A 23,511-nucleotide genomic window follows, 5' to 3' on the forward strand; every position below is an offset into this window, starting at 1 on the left:
AACAGGAGCTGAGAGCATGTTTAGACATGGATGAATGTTTCTGATAGCTAAGATCAGTTCTCATTTTCACATCCAAATCTCTACGTGCATGACACACTGGGGAAAAATATTTTGTATACTCCATTGGAAATGTACAGTCTTGCACAATCCCCAACTATTGCACTGAGATTTTTATAAAGAAATTCCTAGTGAATTATGTCCTATATATTTTTGCAAAAGCATGTAACAGGCAAGATCTTGCTGGCAAATATCAAGAGGGAACTTTGAATGAAACGAAGTGAAGCCTTTGTAAAAAAAAATGTTACAAACCAGCATGGCCCAGGGCATGGAATGCAGAACTTGACTCTGACTGAATATAACTATGCTCAGCCATGAACTCACTGGATAATCAGGAACATACTAGAATATCAATCTTAGTGAAGAAAAGTAGGATGTATATTGTCCCTCCCAGATGCAGAAATTCAATATAACGGAATAAAGAACTGCCTTCCCCTTCTGCTGAAATCTGTGGAGACAGTAGCTCCCTGTGAATCACTGCTATGTTTTAACTACTTTTCTTTAATCAGGTTTTATAGAGATGAATGTTAAGTGGAACATAAAAGAAAAATATAATGCAAAGGTTAACATGTTTGTCGCAGCCTTTTACTCATTTCCATTAATGAATGCCTGCCGGATGAATTTAGCAGACATTCTGGATATTTTTCGTAATGGGTTTTAAAAATAATGGAAGTGGGCAACTCTAGGGATTGCAGTAATGGATTGTATTGATTCTTTGGAATACATATATTAAAAGCTGCTTTTCTTCCTTTTCTCATTTCTCATTATATGAAAAATTACATGCAGCTGGATTAATTGTGTTGCTGTGGCTTGTGTAGATATTCAGACAACGGAATGCTCTCCTAGTGAACAATATAAGTCCTTTTATAGGTGTATAATGCGACAGACATTTGGTAAGGGTACACATAGCCACCTTCACAAAGCATGAGGGGGAGCAGCATTGCACCTCAGCACTCAGGGAAACTGGCCCACATGTGTGTAGAGATGTATGTTTGAAAGGCTCCTCCATGTGAACAGGAATCCTCATCAGCCCAGGACTCCGCTTTGTGTGAAGATGGACTTTATGTATATACTCACTGAGGTCAAATGTACAGCTGCCATAACCTTACTTGAGGGATATTTGAATCTATCAGACAGCTTGGCCGTATTGGACCTCCAAAAGAAGTATAAAAGGAAATCATCATTCTGTTTAGCTAGGATAGGGGTCCCCAACCTTTAGGGACCTGTAGGCACATTTGGACATTTGAGAATTTCTGGTGGACTTCACCAGCACAAAGTGACTGCTACAGTGGGGCTGCATAATGATAGAGTGGTTGCTGCAGGCAGGCTGGCTAATCACAAAGGATAAATATCTTAAGAAATTGAGCATAAGGCAAAGGCTGGATCTGAGCCCCAAATGCCAAGCTACATATTTGACTCCACATAGCATAACAAAATATGCATTTCACAGAAGGCAAACTGGAAAAGCTTAGCCTGCCAATCCAAGCAGGACCGGCCCAAGACATATTGCTGCCTCTCTCTTCACCCAGGGACACACATGCACTCTCTTTCTCTCAGAAGCACCACCCCGAACTCTCTCATACAACCCATCAGTACACAAGCACATACCCTATTCATCCATCACACACCACACATCTCTCCATTCTCCTCCTCCCGTCACCAAGATTGTTTTGCTGAACCTTCTCAGCCCCTTCACAACTCTCCCAGATCTATTAGTTTCTCTGAACTATTACCCCTCCTTTTATATTTACTGTTGTTCTCTGCCTCGATCAGAATGGAGGGGCAGGTAAGAAATATATTATTATTATTATTATTATTATTATTATTATTATTATTATTATTATTATTAATCTGCACCATCACAGGCCTGTACACACCTTTTCATTTCTCCACCCAAAGGTATCTGTAACCCTGTTACTCCTTTTTCCGGTCTCTCCAATGTTTCTGCACCCTTTTGTATTGTCTCTGCATCCCACAGCGCTCACTCTCTTTTGTCCGCATCACCACAGTGTTCTATCCTCCTTTTCTTTTCTCACATCAGGTCTTTGCACCACCATCTCTGTTATATTTAGTGATTTATTTTCTCAACACACAAGGCTTTCACTCTCCCAGCAATTGAGGAAATTTCAGGTGCAAGTAAGCCAGGCAGTATGATTGGCTGCCTGCCTGTGCCAGGCTGAAAAATGCGGTGCCAAGTCCTTAAGATACTTCTTAATTCAGGGATTGAAGAAATACTGCAGATGTGGTGATGGAGGAATTCATACATCTGCACTTTTGAAGGGCTTAGGCAGGCCTTACCCTGAGAAATCAGAAAGAGCCAAATTGAGGGCTATTAGAAAATCCCATAGGGGCTACAATCAGCTTGTGGGCCTAATTTTGCACAAGTCTACTTTACAAAAATGTCTCATCATATAACTGGGAGGAGGTGGGTTGAGAATTAAGTGATAAAGCAATCAATAATGTTTTGTATTCATATATTATTTTATATATTTGCAATTTATTGCAACCCATTAATTTGCATATTTGCAAATTAAATTTACTCTATAGTGGGATATGAATCATTGGCTAAAATTATACTGAAGTTTTGTACTATAGACTTTCACCTTAGTACTTTGGCTACTGGGCAGTACAGAGCGGTAATAAATGAATAAAAGTATGCACTTTAAGCATGATTCTTCTGAGTTTACACAATAGATTTAAGAGTTACTTTTTTTATTAAATACCGTGCTTTTTCAACCCAGTAATTGCTCTCCAAAATGATACTAAATAGTAGGAAAAATCTTATACCACTGAATTTATTTGCAGAAAGGGAAATTAGTATTTTTAGAACCCAGGTTTCATAATCATTCACTCCTTACATTTTGCTCCCTGAAATGCAGAATCATTGCATATGGAAAAAGGAACCTTTTCTGCCTAACTGCTGCTAATAGCATTTTCTGCTCTCCGCTCCCGTTGTGGAGAAGAATAAACCCAGGGTCGCCTGTTCTCAGTGAACCCATACAGTTTCCGCAGGGCCACACGAGCAGCCTCTTCTTCAGCAGCTAATATTGTTTCACCAGTACCTTCAGCCAGAAGCTTCTTATCACTGAAAGGAAAGGAAATAATTTTTGAGTTCTTGATTATTACTGTGTGTTCCATCATATATAACAGGCAATATATAACCCTCTCCACCGTGCCTGGGTCCAGCTCCAGCTGAGAGCCCCCTCCCTCCTGCTACCAACTGTCTTTGCAGAGGCCACCAGTGAGGGAGGAAGCAGCAGCCAGGCACCTCTCCACCATGCCTGGGTCCAGCTCCAGCTGAGAGCCCCCTCCCTCCTGCTACCAACTGTCTCTGCAGAGGCCACCAGTGAGGGAGGAAGCAGCAGCCAGGCACCTCTCCACCGTGCCTGGGTCCAGCTCCAGCTGAGAGCCCCCTCCCTCCTGCTGTCAACTGAAACTGCTGAACTTTCCAACTAAGATTGTAGTGCCTGAGTTTGCTTTCCTTTCCCCCCTCCTCCTCCTCCCTCCCAATCCCCTTTCCTTTTGTGTCATGTCTTTTAGATTGTAAGCCTGTGGGCAGGGACTGTCAAGAAATACTTTTGTAAGCCGCCGTGAGAGCCTTTTTTGGCTGAATGGCGGCATAAAAATCCTTAAATAAATAAATAAATAAATAGCAACTGAGCATTTGCCATATCAGTTCAGCGAACCTCAACATGTATGATGTGTTGATGCATAACACCCAGTAACTTATAATGGCTTACTCTAAGCTACCATGTCTAAAACGATGTGTATGCATTATTTGGAAATGAAGATCTTCTCTTACTTCTCAGAGAACCATGGTTCTTCAAGGAACTGGTTTGGGTATCAAATCATTTGCTAACTATATATATTAATTCCATCCAGCTAGCCAACAGGTTGGCACTGATGCAAAATCCACAGTATCTTAAGTCAACATGTTGTTGAACCGTTTTAAAATACAAAGGGCACTGCATACAGAAATTAGTTATTTACAATCCTCCGAATTTTTACAGATCTTGTCCATGAACAGATTATGTGGTAGAATTGTTTCTGGATTGTACTATTTCAGACTGCATACATTAATGGGTATGTCCTCCCAAACACACACAAAACATTTTATTTGGAGAAATACTCAATTGTGCAGTACTCTACTGCAGACTCAAATGGCACTGTCCAGAAATAAGACAGTGCCGTTTACCCGTGATCTGCTGACTGTGCAAGTCCAGCTTAAAAACTATTTTTTCTAGATTTCTGTTTTTAAGGATGTTATTTGCTGCTCTTATACTTGCTATTGCTTTTTATTGTATTGATTTTATGCTATACCCATATCCAAATCAGATGAAGGGTAATCTTAAAATACCTTAATACATAAACTATTGTTACCTTATTAAGGTCCATGGGTTGGATCCAGATTTTGCCTCTCATGTACAGAAGCACTCCTTCCATCTGCGGAAGGCTTCTGATCCAGCAGAGAAATCCTGCTGGCAGAATGGAGATGGAGGCAATTTTTGTTGATTTCCCCCTTCTTCTGCAGCCCTGTAAAAATCTGCTCTAGAGGAACGGGGGACCCTCCAGAGCAGTATAGGTAGTGATACAGGGACATGCAAGGGGAGGGGGAGAATTCAGCAAAAATCACTTCACCACCCAAACCCTTCTGCCTGTGGGAGTGGTTTCACTGGAACTCTGCTTAGGGAATGCTCCTATGGGCAGAGGGGAGGTCTTTTACTTACTTGAAGGCTCTTCTGATTCACTTCAATATGCAGAGGAAGAACTAGGTACAGGTTGGATTCATTTTTTGTGTATGTATGTAGGGTTGCAATGAGGTGCTTATTCTATCAGAAGTACTTAGCATGGATTGCCTGGTTTGTTAAAATTAATGCAAAGGCAGTCATGCATCTGATTATAATGGTCAATGCGAATTGCTCAGTGTACAGGAATTCAGAAATAAGACAAGACTAATCAAGATCTAACTAAGTTTGTTCCAAGGACTGAACAGTCATGCTTACACAAACCAGAATGAATCTACAAGGTTACCCCCAACATACGGCAAAAGAAAAGAGCAGGACCTGCCAATGAATACAGTGACAACAAAAAGAAGAACTAGGATAAAGATAAGACAAATGCTTGCTTATGTAATAAAGTCTCTCTCCCATTCCTTTTAAAAGCTCAAAATCCATCAGATTAACTCAGAGGCATTTGTAGTGAGCCTGAGGGCAGATTTTGACATTAGGATTTCTAAAACCAAGCTAAAGAATACCAGAGAAGTCTCTTCGTGTCTGAAAAATCTGACACCCATATCCTACAACTGCCAAGTTAGATGATTAGTACATTTATATCCTTTGGAGACGAAAGTGACAGAACCATGCAACTCCTTTATAAGATATATCTGAGACTTCGCAAAAAAATGTGGGAATACAGATTATTTGACCTGCTAGATGCAGTGTAGGGAGGATTCTATCTGCGCACTGGAAGCACCTCTGCCACCTTTGGACCCATCAAAGATCTGTATGTGGGCATCACATTTGACTCATGCTAACGTGTGTAGGCCCTAACTGCATTGTCAATTCTCAGAGGATATTGATTGCTTAAGCCTGGGCCTATGCATGTCACATTTTTCATGCACACATGCAACCACTGGGCCTGGAAGCAGAAGAGGTGGTCCTAGTAGGTGGGGGAGGTACGATCTCAACATTTGCAGCCTGTAAGATCATCCAAACCAGTCTAAACTCTTACTAACCAATACAATCCAACAAAGTACAAGGGCAGGGCAGTGGTAGCTCCTGACTGTCTGGTTAGCCTAGGTTCTGGAGCAGATATCTTCCTCTTCGCCAGTTCCTCCAGCAGCAAGCCCATGGGGTTCATAACATTCCACATCTCAAACAGTTCTTTTCCTATCAGTTGAGGAATGACAAAGTCCTGAATATAAAAAGGGGAAATTTTCAGATGTCAATATGTACAGTGTGAGCTCTTCATTTTCCAAGTGCCTGTATTAAATGTACATGTGCAACCATTTGTCTCTTCCAAATCTTTGACAGCTTTATTTTGTATATTAAAAAAGGAGACTTTTTTTTAAAAAAAATCCTCTTAATATTCTGTGCAATCCAATTTGCAAATGTAAATTGGAGTGATATCATTTCTGTGCAACCACAGTGCAGAAAGAGAGCTGGGTCACAGAGGTTAAATGTCAATAAAGAAAAATTAGGTACTATAATATATAGCATAGAAAATTCATATATTTTCATAAGGCAAGGGTAGTCAGTCCAGCTGTTTTGTATTTCAACATCCATCAGTCTCAAGCAGCATGACCAATAGTCAGGGATTATGGGAGCTATGGTCCAAAAGATCAGGATAGTATCTCGTTGCCTATCACTGTCTTAAGGCAACTCTGGTTTTCTTAGGCACAACTTATAAACAGTCCTGCTTATAGGCTGCTTAAAGCATTGCTGCTGCTTCAATGATTCACATGGAGTAAGAGCTAAGAGGAGAACTGTAGGAGATCATGCTCTATTGACGTTTGGGTAACAGTATGTAATTTATTATTCCTTATGTTATGACAGGCAGCATTGTAGCCCTGGATGGGTGCCAAAGAACTATTAATTCTGCTATACATAATAATGATAATACCGCGCAATAACTTACCCTGACAAAGATCTCTGTTCTCTGAGGGCCACTGTTTTGAAGCAATGCCCCTATAACAGCAAAGAAAGTATGCTGAAGCACAGTAGGTGGCACAGGAAATTCTGCACAAAGTGTCAAGTCTTGAAGAGACAGGTTTCTGGCCAAGTAAGACACTGATTCTTCACTGGTGAGAAAGTTAACAAGGGCCTCAATGCCTGCAGGTGGCATTTCTGGATAAGCCTCTTCAAAGCACTGTTTGAGGTAAGAGCATGTAAAAGATGTCCCTTGCAGAGAAAGTTCATTATTGTCCTTGAGATTAAGAGCAACTGCTTCTTTCTCTAGTCCCAGTGATTGGCGTCTGGACTCTTCATGTTTAATATAACAACGATTAACAAATGCAGTTTTGAGGACGTTCAATGAAAACTTCTCATGTATCCGGTGGCCGAAAGCCAGCACTTCTGCATGATAATCCCAGTTAGGCTTCTCAGAACTACATAATGACAAACAACAACAACAAATGAACAAAAAGCCAGAAAACAATCAGAAAACATTTGAGACCAGGACTCTGTCTACACAGCGTTCCGAAGGCGCCCCGAAGCCCCTTGAGGGCGCCCCGAAAACACTCGTGTAGTACGTACCTTAATCGTCCCTAGAAGAGGCGGAGGAAGAGGCGTGCTTTGGCAGCACAGACTGCGGGCGGGCTGCTCCAGGCTCCGTTTCCCTTTAGCCAACAGGCCCTGTGAGAGCTCCCAGCAGCGGGGCTGGGTCGTGGGAGGGAAGAGAGCGGACGGGTGAGGAAAAGGGAGGGCGCCTCCCATGCCCTCGGGACCGTGCAGGGGCCTCCGCCACCCCTTTCCTCGCCCGTCCGCTCTCTTCCCTCCCACGACCCAGCCCCGCTGCTGGGAGCTCTCGCAGGGCCTGCTGGCTAAAGGGAAACGGAGCCTGGAGCAGACCGCCCGCAGTCTGCGCCGCCGAAGCACGCCTCCTCCTCCGCCTCTTCTGGGGACGATTAAGGTACATACTACACGAGCGTTTTCGGGGCGCCCTCAAGTGGCTTCGGGCACCTTCGGAACACTGTGTAGACTTGCCCCTAGATTCCCTTTAGCCCTTTATTCAAAATTTGGTCTTAAAAATTGTGTTCATTTTCACAGTTTAGGAAACCCTTGAATGTGAGAAAGCAAAGATTAAGAATGTGTTATGCACAATAAAACAGTTTTTCAGAGACTAAAGAATTAATTCCTGTTAGCAAATGCATTTTGAGAACAGAGAATTCCATAAACATCATTATTAATTACTTTAAGCCACCAAATGTCCACAAAAGAAAGATTCCGCCCCGCCCCCCCATCTATAAACTATCTAATGTTGATCATGTTGACAGAAAGCAGGAACAAATGGCAGCTGTGAAATTCAGGGATGGAAATTAAAGGCCTCTGCTGCTTTTGCCATATCACATATCACTCTCTCCCCGACCCCAGCACACACAAATCATAGTGTTTCTGGTGATTAACACAAACTAATCTTAATGACTGTTACACAGAAGAGGCACTAAAATCAGAGTAGTGGGGCAGGAGAACTGAAAAAATACTTCACTTTTGGAAGCCAGCATGCCCTTTTATTTTCAGGTCTTATGATAGTTGTATCACTCCAACAAACCTGGGGCAAAAATGAAATCAGACAAACTATCCAGTAAATCATGAATCACTCCTGGCAAATGGTATATACAAAAGTGGTCTTTCTACCCATTTGAGAGCACAGGTTAGCTTTATTAATGAAAGTATAATTCAGGGTGCAACATAAATATTCCTATATATACATAATTGCAAATATAGACATACCTTCATGTAATTACACGTATTGAATATGACTTACTAGCAGGTTTGCCTATGATTTCACAAGGAAACACCAAGTAACCCCCCCCTTTTTTTTTCTTTTTTTTTTTGGTGTAAACTGAATGTATCCTCAAAGTTAGGTTAGGACCAGATTAATTTGTTTTGATTTATAAGTGTACAAACATACAAATTTGTGTTCATGTTCTTTGTTTTTGTTTTATAAGTATTATTATTATTATTTATTTATATAGCACCATCAATGTACATGGTGCTGTACAGAGTAAAACAGTAAATTGCAAGACCCTGCCGCATAGGCTTGTTGGCTGCCAAAAATGAAGACTTTCTTGGATGTTTTTGGGATACCTATGTTCAAGTCGGTACTTTGACTTCAACCCTAAATATTGGATTAAGCAATGTTTAGGATTGGATTATTAGAACTGCAGCCTTAATAATCAACACTAGAAATGCACTTTTGTGTAGGTTGTGCAGAGTCCCCTCCCTCTTTCGACTCAACTCGACTCAGAGGCCAATTCAGCTTGGGGCACTTTGGGACTGGGTCGACCGCTTCGGATTCGGTTCTGAAGTGGGTCAGTCATTGTGGGCAGCAGCCAAGCAGCCTAGCGCCTAAGAAAGCCAGGCACAAAGCTGAACAGGAGTCCATTGAACATCCCCCCACTCGCCCCCAGAACTGCTGCTCCCACCCCCTCGATTAGAGCTGCCATTTTAAATGAAGATGAGGGCTCAATAATTTTCCTAGATCTATGGTTGTGAATCGCTCTTTACTCCACCGTAGTCTGTGACCATAAATCTAGGAAAACTACAGAGCTCCCAATACATTCTGACTTCTGGGAGCAAGAGGGAAAGGAAGAGAGCGAGCAGGGAATACAATGGACTCCTGATCAACCTCGCTGTGTGTGGGGGCAGTGGCTTACCACTACCCCAAATTGGACCTAAGCGCCATGAAGCACTTCGGACCCTTTCTGATCCACTTCAGGGTGCCTTGGCACAATCCGGTACCGCTCCAGATTTGGGCCAAATTGGGCTGCTTCGGCTTGGATTGAACTTGCCCGTACCTTAAAGTTGCTTCATACATGACAGATTTCACATGGAAAACACTTTACAGCCCAATCCCATGCAAAGGAAGTGAGGCAGGTGGCTACTAGGAGGAGGGCTTTCTCTGATGTGGCACCCTGGCTGTGGAATGAGCTACTCAGAGGTTCGCCTGGCGCCTACACTGTATTCCTTCATTGCCAGCTGAAGACCTTTTTATTTTCTTAGTATTTTAACACCTAATTTAATTTAAATTTAAACTCTGCTGTTTTAATTCCGTATTTTAATCTATATCAATTTCTGCTGTGTAGTTTTATCCTGGTTGTGCTTTTTATATTGTATTTTGTATTTGTGTTTTTAGACTGTTGGTTGTTTTATTATGCTTTTCATGGTTTTAATTTTTCTGAACCGCCCAGAGTGCTTCGTCTATTGGGCAGTATAAAATATAATAAATAAATATTTACTTAGATATCAGTGCCACTGAGTTTAAGGGGACATTCTCCCAGGTAAGTGTGCACAAGATTCCATCCTCATGGTAGGAAACAGACATAAACCTGGGCAGATCATCATCCATCCATATGCTAAAGCACATTTCATGCCTACTAATGCTTTCTGTATTTGGCTATTGGACGGTATAGAAATGCAATTAATCATCATCATCATCATCTAAAACGGTAATACAGGCAATCCAGAAATCTAGTGTGACACAGTGCTCTCTTATTGGGGGTTATGAAGTGGCAAACATCCATTTTTCTATCACAGCCCTTATTCATGGCACACACTAGGTTAATGAAGAAAATGTTGCTAAAAAAAGACAAAAAGATTAACACCCTTTGAAGCCTTTGCAGACAGAGAATACATGTTCTCAATAAGTAAAATCATCATCATCAATAATAATCTATAATAATAAAGGAGGGTGTCTATCTGCCTGTACCATAGCTCCAAGGCCATGAAACCTAGACACTTGAAACTTGGCATGCATACTATGGAGGGCCTAGCAGTGTAAACTTTGGGGTTATTTTGTTTTTAAAGCACATTGATTCATTTTAATGTGTCCACGCATTTGAAGCCATGCATTAGTTGGTCACTTAGCAGTGCATAGCTTTGCAGTTGACAGTTTGAAGCCAGGATCGAGTGGGCTAAGGCACAGAGTTATATGTCTGCCCGCTGTCATGGGGCAGCTCACCTAAGGGAAATGGAGTGGGCAGAGTCCTCTCTCAGGGGGCTATAGGGATGCACTGTGGCAGGGGGCATGCATATGAGAGCCTCTGGGCTTAGCTTCACTTAAACGGTGCGGGTACAAGGTTTCCAAATCTGACAGATGGTTAACTTTGCTTGAAGCCTTCACTGTATCAAACTAAAGAGCTATTCCCACCTGTGCAGAGCTGGTTCTGGGGAGTAATTTGAGGAACAGAGTTATACAGGTGCTTCCTCCCCACTGCCATGAGACAACCTTTCCCCACCACACACACACACGTGGAATAGATTAGGAAAATCCTTCCCTCAGGAGGCTATATGGATGCCAGTGTGGACTAGGACTGAATTGAAGTTTCAATTTAGCCATGAATCTCACATCACTATCTCTCAGCCTAGTGTACCTCATAGGGTTGTTGTGAGAATAAAATGAGAAGGTAAGAAGCATATACCCTAATGGGAGCTCCTTGGAGGAAAGGCAGGATAATAATAATAATAATAATAATAATAATAATAATAATAATAATAATGCACTACGGCACAGGACCTGCCTAAAAGTACCAGCAGGCATGACTTCACTCAGATGGAGCAGGCACAATTTGTTCAACTCTGACAACACCATAACTATGCTTGAAAGCTTCATGATATTATACTAAAAGCTATTCAACCTGTGCAAAGCCATGTCCACTGCCAATAATAATAATAATAATAATAATAATAAGCAGATTATCTAATTTCAGACTGAAGATAACACTCCTTTGTGGAGGGGCTATAGTTCAGTGTAAAGAACATAAGACCTCAGATTTGATTCCAGCATTTCCAAGCATGAAATGAAAACGTCCTCCCCGAAACTCTGGGGAGCTGCTACTGGGCTAGATGACTTGGTATAAGGCAGCTTCCTATTATAGGTTCTCTACCTGCTTCTAAGACTACATGTATCTACATGGGGCTGCCTTTGAAGAGTGTTCGGAAACTCCAGCTGGTTCAAAGAGCTGCAGCCAGATTGTTGACTGGGGCTGATTACAGGGAGCAAACAAATCCCTTGTTAAAACAGCTCCACTGGCTTCCAGTCTGTTTCCGGGCACAATTCAAATTGCTGGTTATGACCTATAAAGCCCTATATGGCACAGGTCCAGGTTATTTGACAGAACGTATTCTCCCTTATGAGCCTGCCCGTGCTTTAAGATCTTCTGGAGAAGCCCTTTTTTCAGTCCCATCATCTTCACAGGCGCGCTTGGTGGGAACATGGGGGAGGGCCTTCTCGGTGGCTGCTCCAGTGCTCTGGAACTCTCTTCCAGGGGAAGCTAGGCTGGCTTCCTCCTTGATGGGTTTTCGGAAGCAGGCTAAAACTTTTTTGTTCCAACAGGCCTTTGGAGAATAATCTGGCCCTCCATCTATGTTAATGTCTTATAATTTTGTTGTGTATTTTAAACGTTTATAGTTTTGTTTCCCCCCCCAAATGTATGTTTCAAACTTTGTAATAATAATAATAATAATAATAATAATAATAATAATAATAATAATAATAATATATTAGGCCATACTAGACCAGCAACCCTTCTCCACAGAAGAGTCCGTTTTGCTGGCAAGCCAGAGAACCGTCAAAGCTTTAGATAGGGAAAGCTGCTCTTTCCAAATCTGTCTCCTTCGGAGCTGCACACAGAAGGAATGCCTCCATCAGTGGAGGTTGGTGCTTCCGACGTCAATGGGTTTCAATCAGAACTCTCATGGAACTATACAAGGTGCTGAACCCCACCCCCCAAAATAGGTTCAGCAGTTTGGACAGCTCCTCTAGAGTTCGGACTCAACCCAGAGCAGATTCACAGCGCCACTGTCGTCGGAGCCACCAGACTCCACTGACCTCCAGCTCCCGGCCCCTCTATCCTTTCATTGGCCGGCACCGCAGCCCTTGAGGGGTTTTGCTGAGAGATGCATCAGGCGAGCGCCCGCCCGCGAGGCCCTCCCGATGCCTCCGTTCTCTGACGTTCCTGCCCACCAACCGTCTCTCTCTCACCGGCGCATTGGAGGCTCCAGCCGCCGCTGCTGCTCCAGATAAGCGCGGACCCAGCGCTGGTTACCTCGCTGCGGTTGGAGGCGAACCGCGGAACGTCCCGTCGTGGCAGCCAGTAGGCGCCGGGAACCCTCTGGCAATAGCGGCCGCAGCAGTGCCGACGCCATTCTCCTGAAGGTAGCCAGGCAGGGGAAGGCGACCTGGCTCAACCGCCGTCCGGAAACAAGCGCCACTTCTTTTCTTGTTCCGGCTAACTAGGGTTCCGCCGCTGAGAGAAATGTTCCCGGCAAGTCACGCCGGGTTGTTGGGGAAGGGGGTTGGGCAAACGTGTCCTTGTTCTAGAATGGTGTGCTGAAACTGTAGTGCGGTGTTTATCCCTACAAACAAATGCAGTTTATAACCCCTGTTCAGCCATAGTTTTATTATTGGGTGATGTCAGGCAAGTTCCTCTCTCTCAGCCTAACCTACCTCGCCAAGTTATTGTGGGGATTAAAAGGAGGCGGAAATCTACTCTGAACTCCTTGGAAGGAAGAAGTTTTTATTTATTTATTATTACATTTTTATACTGTCCAATAGCCGAGGCAGTCTGGACAGTGCACAATTAAAACCATAAAATACAATAATGACGACCGTTGATTTATTGATTCAGGAGGACAGCAGGAGATTTTGAACAGTTATGTCTTATGTGCAATCCTATGCATGGTTAGACCGAAAAAAGTCGGGACGGTGTAAAAGCCGGATCGGAACGGAACAGGGCGGAACGACTCCATTATATTAAAAAACCATACCAAAAACAGTGGCATGTGTTAGCAACACTTGGGAACAATATTTTAGGACTAAAACTATGCCAATATTAGGGACGGTGTAAAAGCCAGAACAGAACGGAACAGGCCGGAACGACCCCATTATATTAAAAAACCATACCAAAAACAGTGGCATGTGTTAGCAACACTTGGGAACAATATTTTAGGACTAAAACTATGCCAATATTATATCACTATTAACCCCAGAACTCCCAAAACAACGTCCGGAACAGAATGGGATGGCCGGAACAGCCACTATTGAACGAGCGATATCAACCAAACTCACCAGTCATGCATAACTCCATGGCAGGGATGCAATAAGCCACAAAACGTGCAAAGAAACTGCGTTCTGATAACCGTTCCACGCACAGCGCATATTGCGCAAACGGACAGGGACAGCAGCTTCCAAGTGAAGTATGTTAAGCAAACTCACCAGACACACATAACTAGGTGAGCCTGATGTAATAAGCTCCAAAGTTGCCCCGAAACCACGTTCAGGTACCCGTTCCGGGCAAAAAGTGCATTGCGCAAAACGGGCTGTAACGGCAACTTCCCAATGAGGTGAATCAACCAAACTCATCAGACACACATTACTAGGTGAGCCTGATGTAAAAAGCACCAAAAATTGCCCACAAACCACGTTCAGATACCTGTTCTGGGCAAAAACGCGTATTGCACAAAATGGGCCATAACGGCAGCTTCCTAATGTGGTAAGTCAACCAAACTCATCAGACGCACATAACTAGGTGGGACAAATATAGAAAGCTCCAAAAGTTGCCCCGAAACCACGTTCAGATACCCGTTCCGGGGGAAAACGCGTATTGCCCAAAATGGGTCGTAACGGCAGCTTCCCAATGACATAAGTGAATCAAACTCGTCAGACATACATAACTAGGTGGGACAAATATAGAAAGCTCCAAAAGTTGCCCCGAAACCATGTTCAGATACCCGTTTCGGGCAAAAATGTGTATTGCCCAAAATGGGCTGTAACGGCAGCTTTCCAATGAGGAAAGTCAACCAAACTCACCAGATGCACATGACAAGGTGGGACAAATATAGAAAGCTCCAAAAATTGCCCCGAAACCACGTTCAGATACCCGTTCCAGGCAAAAACACGTATTGCGCAAAATGGTCCGTAACGGCAGCTTCCCAATGAGATAAGTAAACCAAACTCATCAGATGCACATAACTAGGTGGGACAAATATAGAAAGCTCCAAAAGTTGCCCCGAAACAACGTTCAGATACCCGTTCCGGGCAAAAACATGTATTGCGCAAAATGGTCCGTAACGGCAGCTTCCCAATGAGATAAGTGAAGCAAACTATACAGATGCACATAACTAGGTGGGACAAATATAGAAAGCTCCAGAAGTTGCCCCGAAACCACGTTCAGATACCCGTTCCGGGCAAAAACGCGTATTGCGCACAAGGGGCCGTAACGGCAACTTCCCAATGAGGTGAGTCAACCAAACTCACCAGACACACATTACTAGGTGAGCCTGATGTAATAAGCTCCAAAAATTGCCCCCAAACCACGTTCAGATACCCGTTCCGGGCAGAAACGCATATTGCGAAAAACAGGCCGTAACGGCAGCTTCCCAATGAGGAAAGTCAACCAAACTCACCAGATGCACATGACAAGGTGAGCCTGATGTAATAAGCTCCAAAAATTGCCCCCAAACCACGTTCAGATACCCGTTCCGTGCAAAAACGCGTATTGCGCAAAATGGGCCGTAACAGCAACTTCCCAATGAGGTAACTCAACCAAACTCACCAGATGCACATGACAAGGTGGGACAAATATAGAAAGCTCCAAAAGTTGCCACGAAACCACGTTCAGGCACCTGTTCCGGGCAAAAACACGTATTGCGCAAAAGGGCCGTAACGGCAACTTCCCAATGAGGTGAGTTAACCAAACTCACCAGACGCACATTACTAGGTGAGCCTGATGTAATAAGCTCCAAAAAATGCCCCCAAACTGTTGGAATCCTGGATTAGGATTCTGCTTACGTTTCCATGGATTTACTAATTGCTGAGGAGCTGGAGGAATCAGAAGACTCAGCAGAAAACTTAAAGGTCAACTTTGCACCTGGACATTGATGTCATAATTGAATAATTGGTAAATTGATTGTTTCAATTAAGGGTGGCAAGCAGTTGCATCACTGTACAGTTAGTCTATAAAAGCAAATGTATTCCCATGTACATGTATCACTCAAACTGAACCACTCAGAGATGTATCAGAGCTGTATTGACTGACCGTATGTAAGTATTTGTATTTGTGATTGCCATAACTAAATTATATTTTTATATGCCAGTAAAGGTTTGTTTAAACCTATTGAAAATCTCAGTCTTAATCTGTGTCTTTGCTGACTTTGCTGGAAACCGTTGCAAATACTCTGCTATAAGGTTATTGGCCAGAAGCCCAGTCTGGCAATAACTAAATAAGGTTGTTTATAACCACCATAACTCAACCGTGGTTGACTCATTGGGAAGTTGCCGTTACGGCCCTTTTGCGCAATACGTGTTTTTGCCCGGTACGGGTACCTGAACGTGGTTTCGGGGCAACTTTTGGAGCTTTCTGTATTTGTCCCACCTAGTTATGTGCATCTGGTGAGTTTGGTTGACTTTCCTAATTGGGAAGCTGCCGTTAAGGCCTGTTTTGCGCAATACACGTTTTTGCCCAGAACGGGTATCTGAACATAGTTTTGGGGCAACTTTTGGAGCTTTCTGTATTTGTCCCACCTAGTTATGTGCATCTGATGAGCTTGGTTGAGTTACCTCATTGGGAAGCTGCCGTTACGGCCCATTTTGCGCAATATGCGTTTTTGCCCGGAACGGGTACCTGAACGTGGTTTCGGGGCAGCTTTTGGAGCTTTTTACATCAGGCTCACCTAGTTATGTGTGTCTGGTGAGTTTGCTTAACATACTTCACTTGGAAGCTGCTGTCCCTGTCCGTTTTGCGCAATATGCGCTGTGCGTGGAACGGTTATCAGAACGCAGTTTCTTTGCACGTTTTGTGGCTTATTGCATCCCTGCCATGGAGTTATGCATGACTGGTGAGTTTAGTTGATATTGCTTGTTCAGTAGTGGCCGTTCCGGCCATCCCATTCTGTTCCGGACGTTGTTTTGGGAGTTCTGGGGTTAATAGTGATATAATATTGTCATGGTTTTAGTCCTAAAATATTGTTCCCAAGTGTTGCTAACACATGCCACTGTTTTTGGTATGGTTTTTTAATATAATGGGGTCGTTCCGGCCTTTTCCGTTCCGTTCCGTTCCAGCTTTTACACCGTCCCCAGAAAAAGTGTATGCTTGAATAAATGTGTTTGCCTTTAAGGTGCCAGAATACTGTTTTTTGCTGCAACAGCAAAGGGATCTAGAGCAACATACATTATTAAATTTGCCTTTTAATAATGTGCTGCTTTTAATAATATATTAGTTTTTAATGTTTTAAATCAGTTGAATGAGGTTTGCATTTGTGTTGTACCCTGCCTCGATTCAGAGGGAGAGGCGGGTAACAAATAATATAATAATAATAATAGTTCCACATTATCTTCACAATGACATTGATAGAATTCAGACAGCACACTAAACCATGCCTTAAACAAGCATAACAGTGCCAGGCTACAACTTCCATCTTCCACAGGCATTGATCATGTTGACTGGGAACAATGGGAGTTGTAGTTCAACCCAATCCATCTGTTGGGCATCAAGAAGGAAAAAAAATTCTATAATAATATCTCTAGAACATCTCATCACTGGGGAAAGTTGGGAAAGGCATAACATTACTTATGAAGAAATTGAAACTAACTATATAACCCCCCTAATACACAACCTGAGTATTCGAAGGACTATCCATTTAGAACTGAAAAGGGGTCATCCAAAAAAACGTAGTAACTGGAATACCTTGGTGGTTTCCCAGATACTAAGAAGTATATTTATTTGTAAATTAAAAGCAAAATGCCAGAAAACCTGTGAGCTTCAGAAAATAGCAGGGGGTGGGGGCAATGGCAGGCAGGAGGGAATTTGTCTGTCTGAGCTTCTATCTGCTTAGAGTAATGGGGTGGGGGGAGATGTGGATATACCTCATGACTTTTCATAGAATCATAGAATAGTAGAGTTGGAAGGGGCCTATAAGGCCATCAAGTTCTCCCTGCAGGAATCCACCCTAAAGCATCCCTGACAGATGGTTGTCCAGCTGCCTCTTGAATGCCTCTAGTGTGGGAGAGCCCACAACCTCCCTAGGTAACTGATTCCATTGTCATACTGCTCTAACAGTCAGGACGTTTTTCCTGATGTCCAGCCGGAATTTGTCTTCCTGTAACTTGATCCCATTATTCCGTGTCCTGCACTCTGGGATGATCAAGAAGAGATCCTGGCCCTCCTCTGTGTGACAACCTTTTAAGTATTTGAAGAGTGCTATCAGGTCTCCCCTCAATCTTCTCTTCTCCAGGCTAAACATGCCCAGTTCTTTCAGTCTCTCTTCATAGGGCTTTGTTTCCAGACCCCTGATCATCCTGGTTACCTTCCTCTGGACACGCTCCAGCTTGTCTGCATCCTTCTTGAATTGTGGAGCCCAGAACTGGACACAATACTCTAGATGAGGCCTAACCAGGGCCGAATAGAGGGGAAGCAGTACCTTGTGTGATTGGGAAGCTATACTTCTATTAATACACCCCAAAATAGCATTTGCTTCTTTTGAAGCCACATCACACTGTTGGCTCATATTCAGCTTGTGATCTACAACAATTTCAAGATCTTTCTCATTTGTAGTATTGCTGAGCCAAGTATTCCCCATCTTGTAACTGTGCATATGGTTTGTATTTCTTAGATGTAGAACTTGGCATTTATCCCTATTAAATTTCATTCTGTTGTTTTGAGCCCAGCACTCCAGCCTATCAAGATCACTTTGAAGTTTGTTTCTGTCTTTCCGTATATTAGCTATCCCACCCAATTTTGTGTCATCTGCAAATTTGATAAGCATTCCCTGCACCTACTCGTCCAAATCATTAATAAAAATGTTGAAGAGCACTGGGTCCAGGGCTGAGCCCAGTGGTACCCTGCTCGTTACCTCCCCCTGGTTTGAGAAGATACCATTGATAAGCACTCTTTGAGTCTGATTCTGCAGCCAACTGTGTATCTACCTAATAGTTGTTCCATCTAGCCCACTATTAGCAAGTTTGTTAATCAGAATATCAGGGGCACTTTGTCAGAAGCTTTGTTGAAGACAAGATATGTTATGTCCACAGCATTCCCACAACAGAGGTTACCTGATCAAAAAATGAAATCAGATTAGTCTGACAGGATTTGTTCTTGAGAAATCTATGCTGGCTTCTAATAACCACTGCATTGTTTTCATGGTGCTTACAGATTGACTTCTTTATAATCTGCTCAAAATTTTTCCCAGGGATGGCTGTCAGACTGACTGGTCTGTAATTCCCAGGTTCCTCCTTTTTGCCCTTTTTGAAGATAAGGATAAAATTAGCCTTCCTCTAGTCGTCCAGTGCTTCACCCATCTTCAGTGATTTCACAAAGATAATAGACAGTGGTTCTGAGAATTCTTCTTTATTATTCTAGGATGCAGTTCATCGGGCCCTAGAGATTTGAACCTGTTCAAAGAAATTTGACCATTTGAACTTGACCATTTGTTCATCAATCTCAAACTGCAGTTCTGCCCCGTCAGCTTGTACTTCACTTTTTCCAGGGGGGGTCATAGACCCGCTTTTGGGAGAAGACTGAGCCAAAGTAGGAATTGAAGTTTCCGGCTGATTCATCTAAACCAGTACCATTCGTTATGAACATTGTAAACTTGAACATTAATCTAATTAGACAGATACCCACCTTGTTTATTGTCTTATCCCTGGATTTCCTAGATGGCAAGTATGCTATATCTTCCATGTTTAGAGATAGGTTATTTAATGCAATAGTATATTCATCTCATATCCTAGCATTAAAGTCTCCAATTACAATAATTGGGCATAAAAGATACTGTTGATAACAGTATCTAAAAGGGCCTCCAATGTGTCCCAGATGTTAGCAGGATAGTAATTGGATCCTCTGGGGGGATATATATGTTTATACATGTTAGTCTGCCCCCTTTTTGGATAGTCAACTGAATGGCTTGCAAAAATGGTGAGTCAGTAACTATTTCCTGGGTCACAACGTTTAGACTGGCAGATATACCCAAAGCGAGGCCCCCACAGCTCCTCCCTTTCTTGAAAGTTTTTTTTTTTTGCTGGTACTGAGAATATTTGATAGCCTTGTAGTTCTATTTTTTGTGCCCTGGTTTCTTGTAGACTAAATATATGAAAGTTGGTCAGATATTGTACAAACTCCAAATCATTCAGCTTGTTCTCCAACCCCGCGATATTCCAAGACAGTAGTTTAAGCGACTCTGTTTGCACTTCCAGATGGAACCTTTTAGTTAGACCAGGAGGTGAAATTTGATTGTTACATCAACTTTTATCTAGGTCTTGTCAATCTTCACCAGGGTTCAGTTTCAGTATGCTACACGGCTTTGTTTTAGTGATTTCTAAGGGGATATATTCACCAACTGGGCTCAGTGTTAATTTTCCTTCATATATCGCTGTTATCAATTTGCCATCCTCATTAAGCAGTTGAATGAAGCATGCAGAGGGAGGAATATTCAATTTGAAACCACGTGGCTGCCTGTGTAATGGCGACGGTCATAACCCCAAAAGAAAGCGAATGCAGAAAGCCATGGTAAGGCAGGATGATTTTTTATTAATTTATATTTGCTGAATTGTCATGGCTTCCCTCAAAGAATACCGGAAAAAGTAGTGTGGTGAGGGTGTAGAACTACAGTTCCCAGGATTTTCTAGGGAAAAGGAATAGCTAATGATCCAATTTAATTCTTTGGTATACATATGTCCTCTGCAGTTATCAGTGGGACACCAGAGTAAACTGTTTTGTTGCTTTCCTGCTACTTGTACCTTTCCCCCCTTCCCTTAAACTTGCCCTCTAACCTTGAGCTTCATAAAGTTTCTGAATTTAGAACCTGAGGTTTGACTGCATATTTTGACAACCAAAGTTCTTTCCCCTACATGTCAAACAGTGACGCCAGAAAGGCCGGGCAGAGGTCCGGGACCAAAAATACAGTCTCTCCCCCCCACCAGCCCCCGCCACTCAGCGCTCACTCTCCCCCGTGCCATCTCCCCCCTTACCCCTCCCCTTTTAAAACTTCCTTTTAACTTTTAAAACAGGTTGGGGCACGTTGCCACATGGACAGAGGTACGCGGCACAACTGCAGCTGTGCTCTGCAGTGCCCAAACTCTTCTAAAAGTTAAAAAAGAGAAAAGATCCTGATAAGGAGGTAGAGTAAGTGTGTGTGGGAGAAAGACTAGACAGAGAGCTATGCTGGGGGGCGGGGTGGGGAACATGCCGGTGGGGGGAGAGAATACTGCCCAGGAGTATGCGTGTGACCTCCCCCTGACATGTGTCTTGTTCGGGGGCCATTCAAGCCAGGCGGCAACACCCATGTTGGACCCAGACTGCTCTCCCATGCTCCTGACGTCGACCCAGGAGAGATCAGGAGAAAACAGGCCGAACTCTCACACACCAGTGAACAGGGAGTTGGTTGGTTGCCCCCAGTCCCAGAATGAAAATCCACTTCTGTCACTTTGACTTCCTCTTGCTAAAGGGATCTGGTGAACTGAATTGAGAGCAGGGTTGCCAGAGGCCAAGAAGGATAGGGGTTCTGTACCTTTGAAAGCTGCCAAGAGGGTGAATGCGTGAGAAGCGGCACTTGGTGAAATGCCCTTTTCTACACACATGTGAAAGGCACAGAAGCCCAGTTCTCTTTGGTATCTGGTCACCCTGAGACAGGGGTAGCAAAAGGAAAACATAGTGCTGCAGACGGATTGCATCCCCCAGCAACACAGCACAGCAGGATAGAAGTTCTTCTGCAATGGCATTGCCTTGGTGTGGGGCTGGACTTGCGGTCAGGATGGTGGGGAGCTCTTAGGGTGGGCTTTTCCCATGCACCAAGGATACTGGCATGGTGGGGAGGGTGAAGGCTGTAAGAACCATAAAAACCCAAAACACACACACACGGTGTTATTATTTGTCATAATTTATTTATTAATTGTTATTGCTTAGTCTACCCTGATAATTGAAGAGGGTATTTTTGCAAGTAAAAGGGTTGTTCGGGTTAATTCACTCGCACTTATTGAAAGTCAGGTAGGTGCAGGAAATGCATGTAGGACTATGGCAAGTGAGCAACTTGAGGGACCTCTCTGGTGATTGGCAACTGGCAAAGACTGTGGGACCTATTGGAAGAAAACACAGTACTTTTGGGGCTAAGTCAACACAACTGCTCAGAGTTTCAGGGGCCCAAAACTAAGGAAGGCCTCCCCCTATACACCTAGAAAACTGAGGCTGTGGTGGAAGGGAGTGCCAAACCTGATTCAGCACAAGAGCCCAAATTAAATTTCAGAGCAGCTCTTGGAAGCCAGGTTCTAGAAGTGAGTGGGGTTGAAGGAAAAAAGCAGATGTTTATTTCTTTCTTCATTTTATTTAAAACATTTATTGGCCACCTTTCAGGGCAAGAGACCCCAGACAGAGGCTTACAATAATAAAATACACATTTTCATTGGAGAACTGCATTAAGCAATTGAAAACGAAGGCTTCCCTGCTCTCCCCTTGATGGGCCATCTGGCCAGTAAAGTGTGAAGTCCGGCAATAAGGGGTCCCCTCCCTTTGAAGGCAGTGCTTTCCTTTCACATCTTTACAGCAGAATTTCCAGGCATCCCTTCTTCGGCAGCTGCATTCCCTTTCCATTCAATCCATCCAGCAGGTGGAAAGCAGAGAAATGGCCAGGGAAGTCTTCATCCAGGACAGCCAGGAGGGCCTTGATTTCAAAAGTGTAGCAGACAATCAACCTGGCATAGAGGAGTGAAAATTTACAATCAACAAACGAGAAGGAAATAAAACACAAAAACAAGTGCATTCAAAGCCAGTGTAATATGTTTAGAGGGTTGGACTGACCTACCTTGTAGGGTTGTTTCGAGGATGAGATGGAGAGGAAGATGACGATGTAAGATGCCTCGGATTCCGTGGAAGTGTTAAAAATCAAAGCCCACAACATGAAGGGGAGACAGGGGAGGGGAGAATGGCCCCTAAAGAGTGAAGGCTGGCAAGAAACAGTGCTCTCCCATTGAAGGGGTCTCTGGCCACTGAAGTGTGCAGATGGGCAATAAAACAGTGATCTCTATATAAAGAGGAATCTGGCCAGTAAAGTGTGGTGTCCTGCAATAAGCACTTCTCTCCCCTTGAAGGGAAGACTGGCTGGTAAAGTGTGGTGTCCTGCAATAAGCACTTCTCTCCCCGTGTAGGGAAGACTGGCTGGTAAAGTGTGGTGTCCTGCAATAAGCACTTCTCTCCCCGTGTAGGGAAGACTGGTTGGTAAAGTGTGGTGTCCTGCAATAAGCACTTCTCTCCCCGTGTAGGGAAGACTGGTTGGTAAAGTGTGGTGTCCTGCAATAAGCACTTCTCTCCCCGTGTAGGGAAGACTGGCTGGTAAAGTGTGGTGTCCTGCAATAAGCACTTCTCTCCCCGTGTAGGGAAGACTGGTTGGTAAAGTGTGGTGTCCTGCAATAAGCACTTCTCTCCCCGTGTAGGGAAGACTGGTTGGTAAAGTGTGGTGTCCTGCAATAAGCACTTCTCTCCCCTTGAAGGGAAGACTGGCTGGTAAAGTGTGGTGTCCTGCAATAAGCACTTCTCTCCCCGTGTAGGGAAGACTGGTTGGTAAAGTGTGGTGTCCTGCAATAAGCACTTCTCTCCCCTTGAAGGGAAGACTGGCTGGTAAAGTGTGGTGTCCTGCAATAAGCATTTCTCTCCTCTTGAAGGGAAGACTGGCTAGTAAAGTGTGGTGTCCTGCAATAAGCACTTCTCTCCCCGTGTAGGGAAGACTGGTTGGTAAAGTGTGGTGTCCTGCA

General features: G+C 43.5%; 1 protein-coding gene across 1 annotated transcript; it reads right to left on the reverse strand.

Moving 5' to 3' along the window:
* Positions 1-2,836: 2,836 nt before the first annotated feature.
* On the reverse strand, positions 2,837-12,932 carry MRPL44 (mitochondrial ribosomal protein L44). The gene is made up of 4 exons (XM_063132194.1): positions 12,760-12,932; positions 6,694-7,162; positions 5,792-5,970; positions 2,837-3,142 (listed from the first exon to the last, which is right to left on the reverse strand). The coding sequence occupies exons 1-4, from the start codon at positions 12,921-12,923 to the stop codon at positions 2,971-2,973; spliced, it is 984 nt and encodes a 327-aa protein (XP_062988264.1). The 5' UTR covers positions 12,924-12,932; the 3' UTR covers positions 2,837-2,970.
* Positions 12,933-23,511: the final 10,579 nt, after the last annotated feature.

This window comes from Elgaria multicarinata, chromosome 8 (genome assembly GCF_023053635.1).
Source record: "Elgaria multicarinata webbii isolate HBS135686 ecotype San Diego chromosome 8, rElgMul1.1.pri, whole genome shotgun sequence".
NCBI classification, from domain to species: domain Eukaryota; kingdom Metazoa; phylum Chordata; class Lepidosauria; order Squamata; family Anguidae; genus Elgaria; species Elgaria multicarinata.

What these genes read in the sequence shown, in the direction of transcription:
- MRPL44 (XM_063132194.1), bottom strand. Translation starts at nt 12,923, where the DNA reads ATGGCGTCGGCACTGCTGCGGCCGCTATTGCCAGAGGGTTCCCGGCGC. An exon ending in CTGGAGCCTCCAATGCGCCG is followed by an intron (nt 7,163 to 12,759) that starts GTGAGAGAGAGA and finishes GTCATTATGTAG; the next exon opens with TTCTGAGAAGCCTAACTGGG. An exon ending in GAACAGAGATCTTTGTCAGG is followed by an intron (nt 5,971 to 6,693) that starts GTAAGTTATTGC and finishes TTTTATATTCAG; the next exon opens with GACTTTGTCATTCCTCAACT.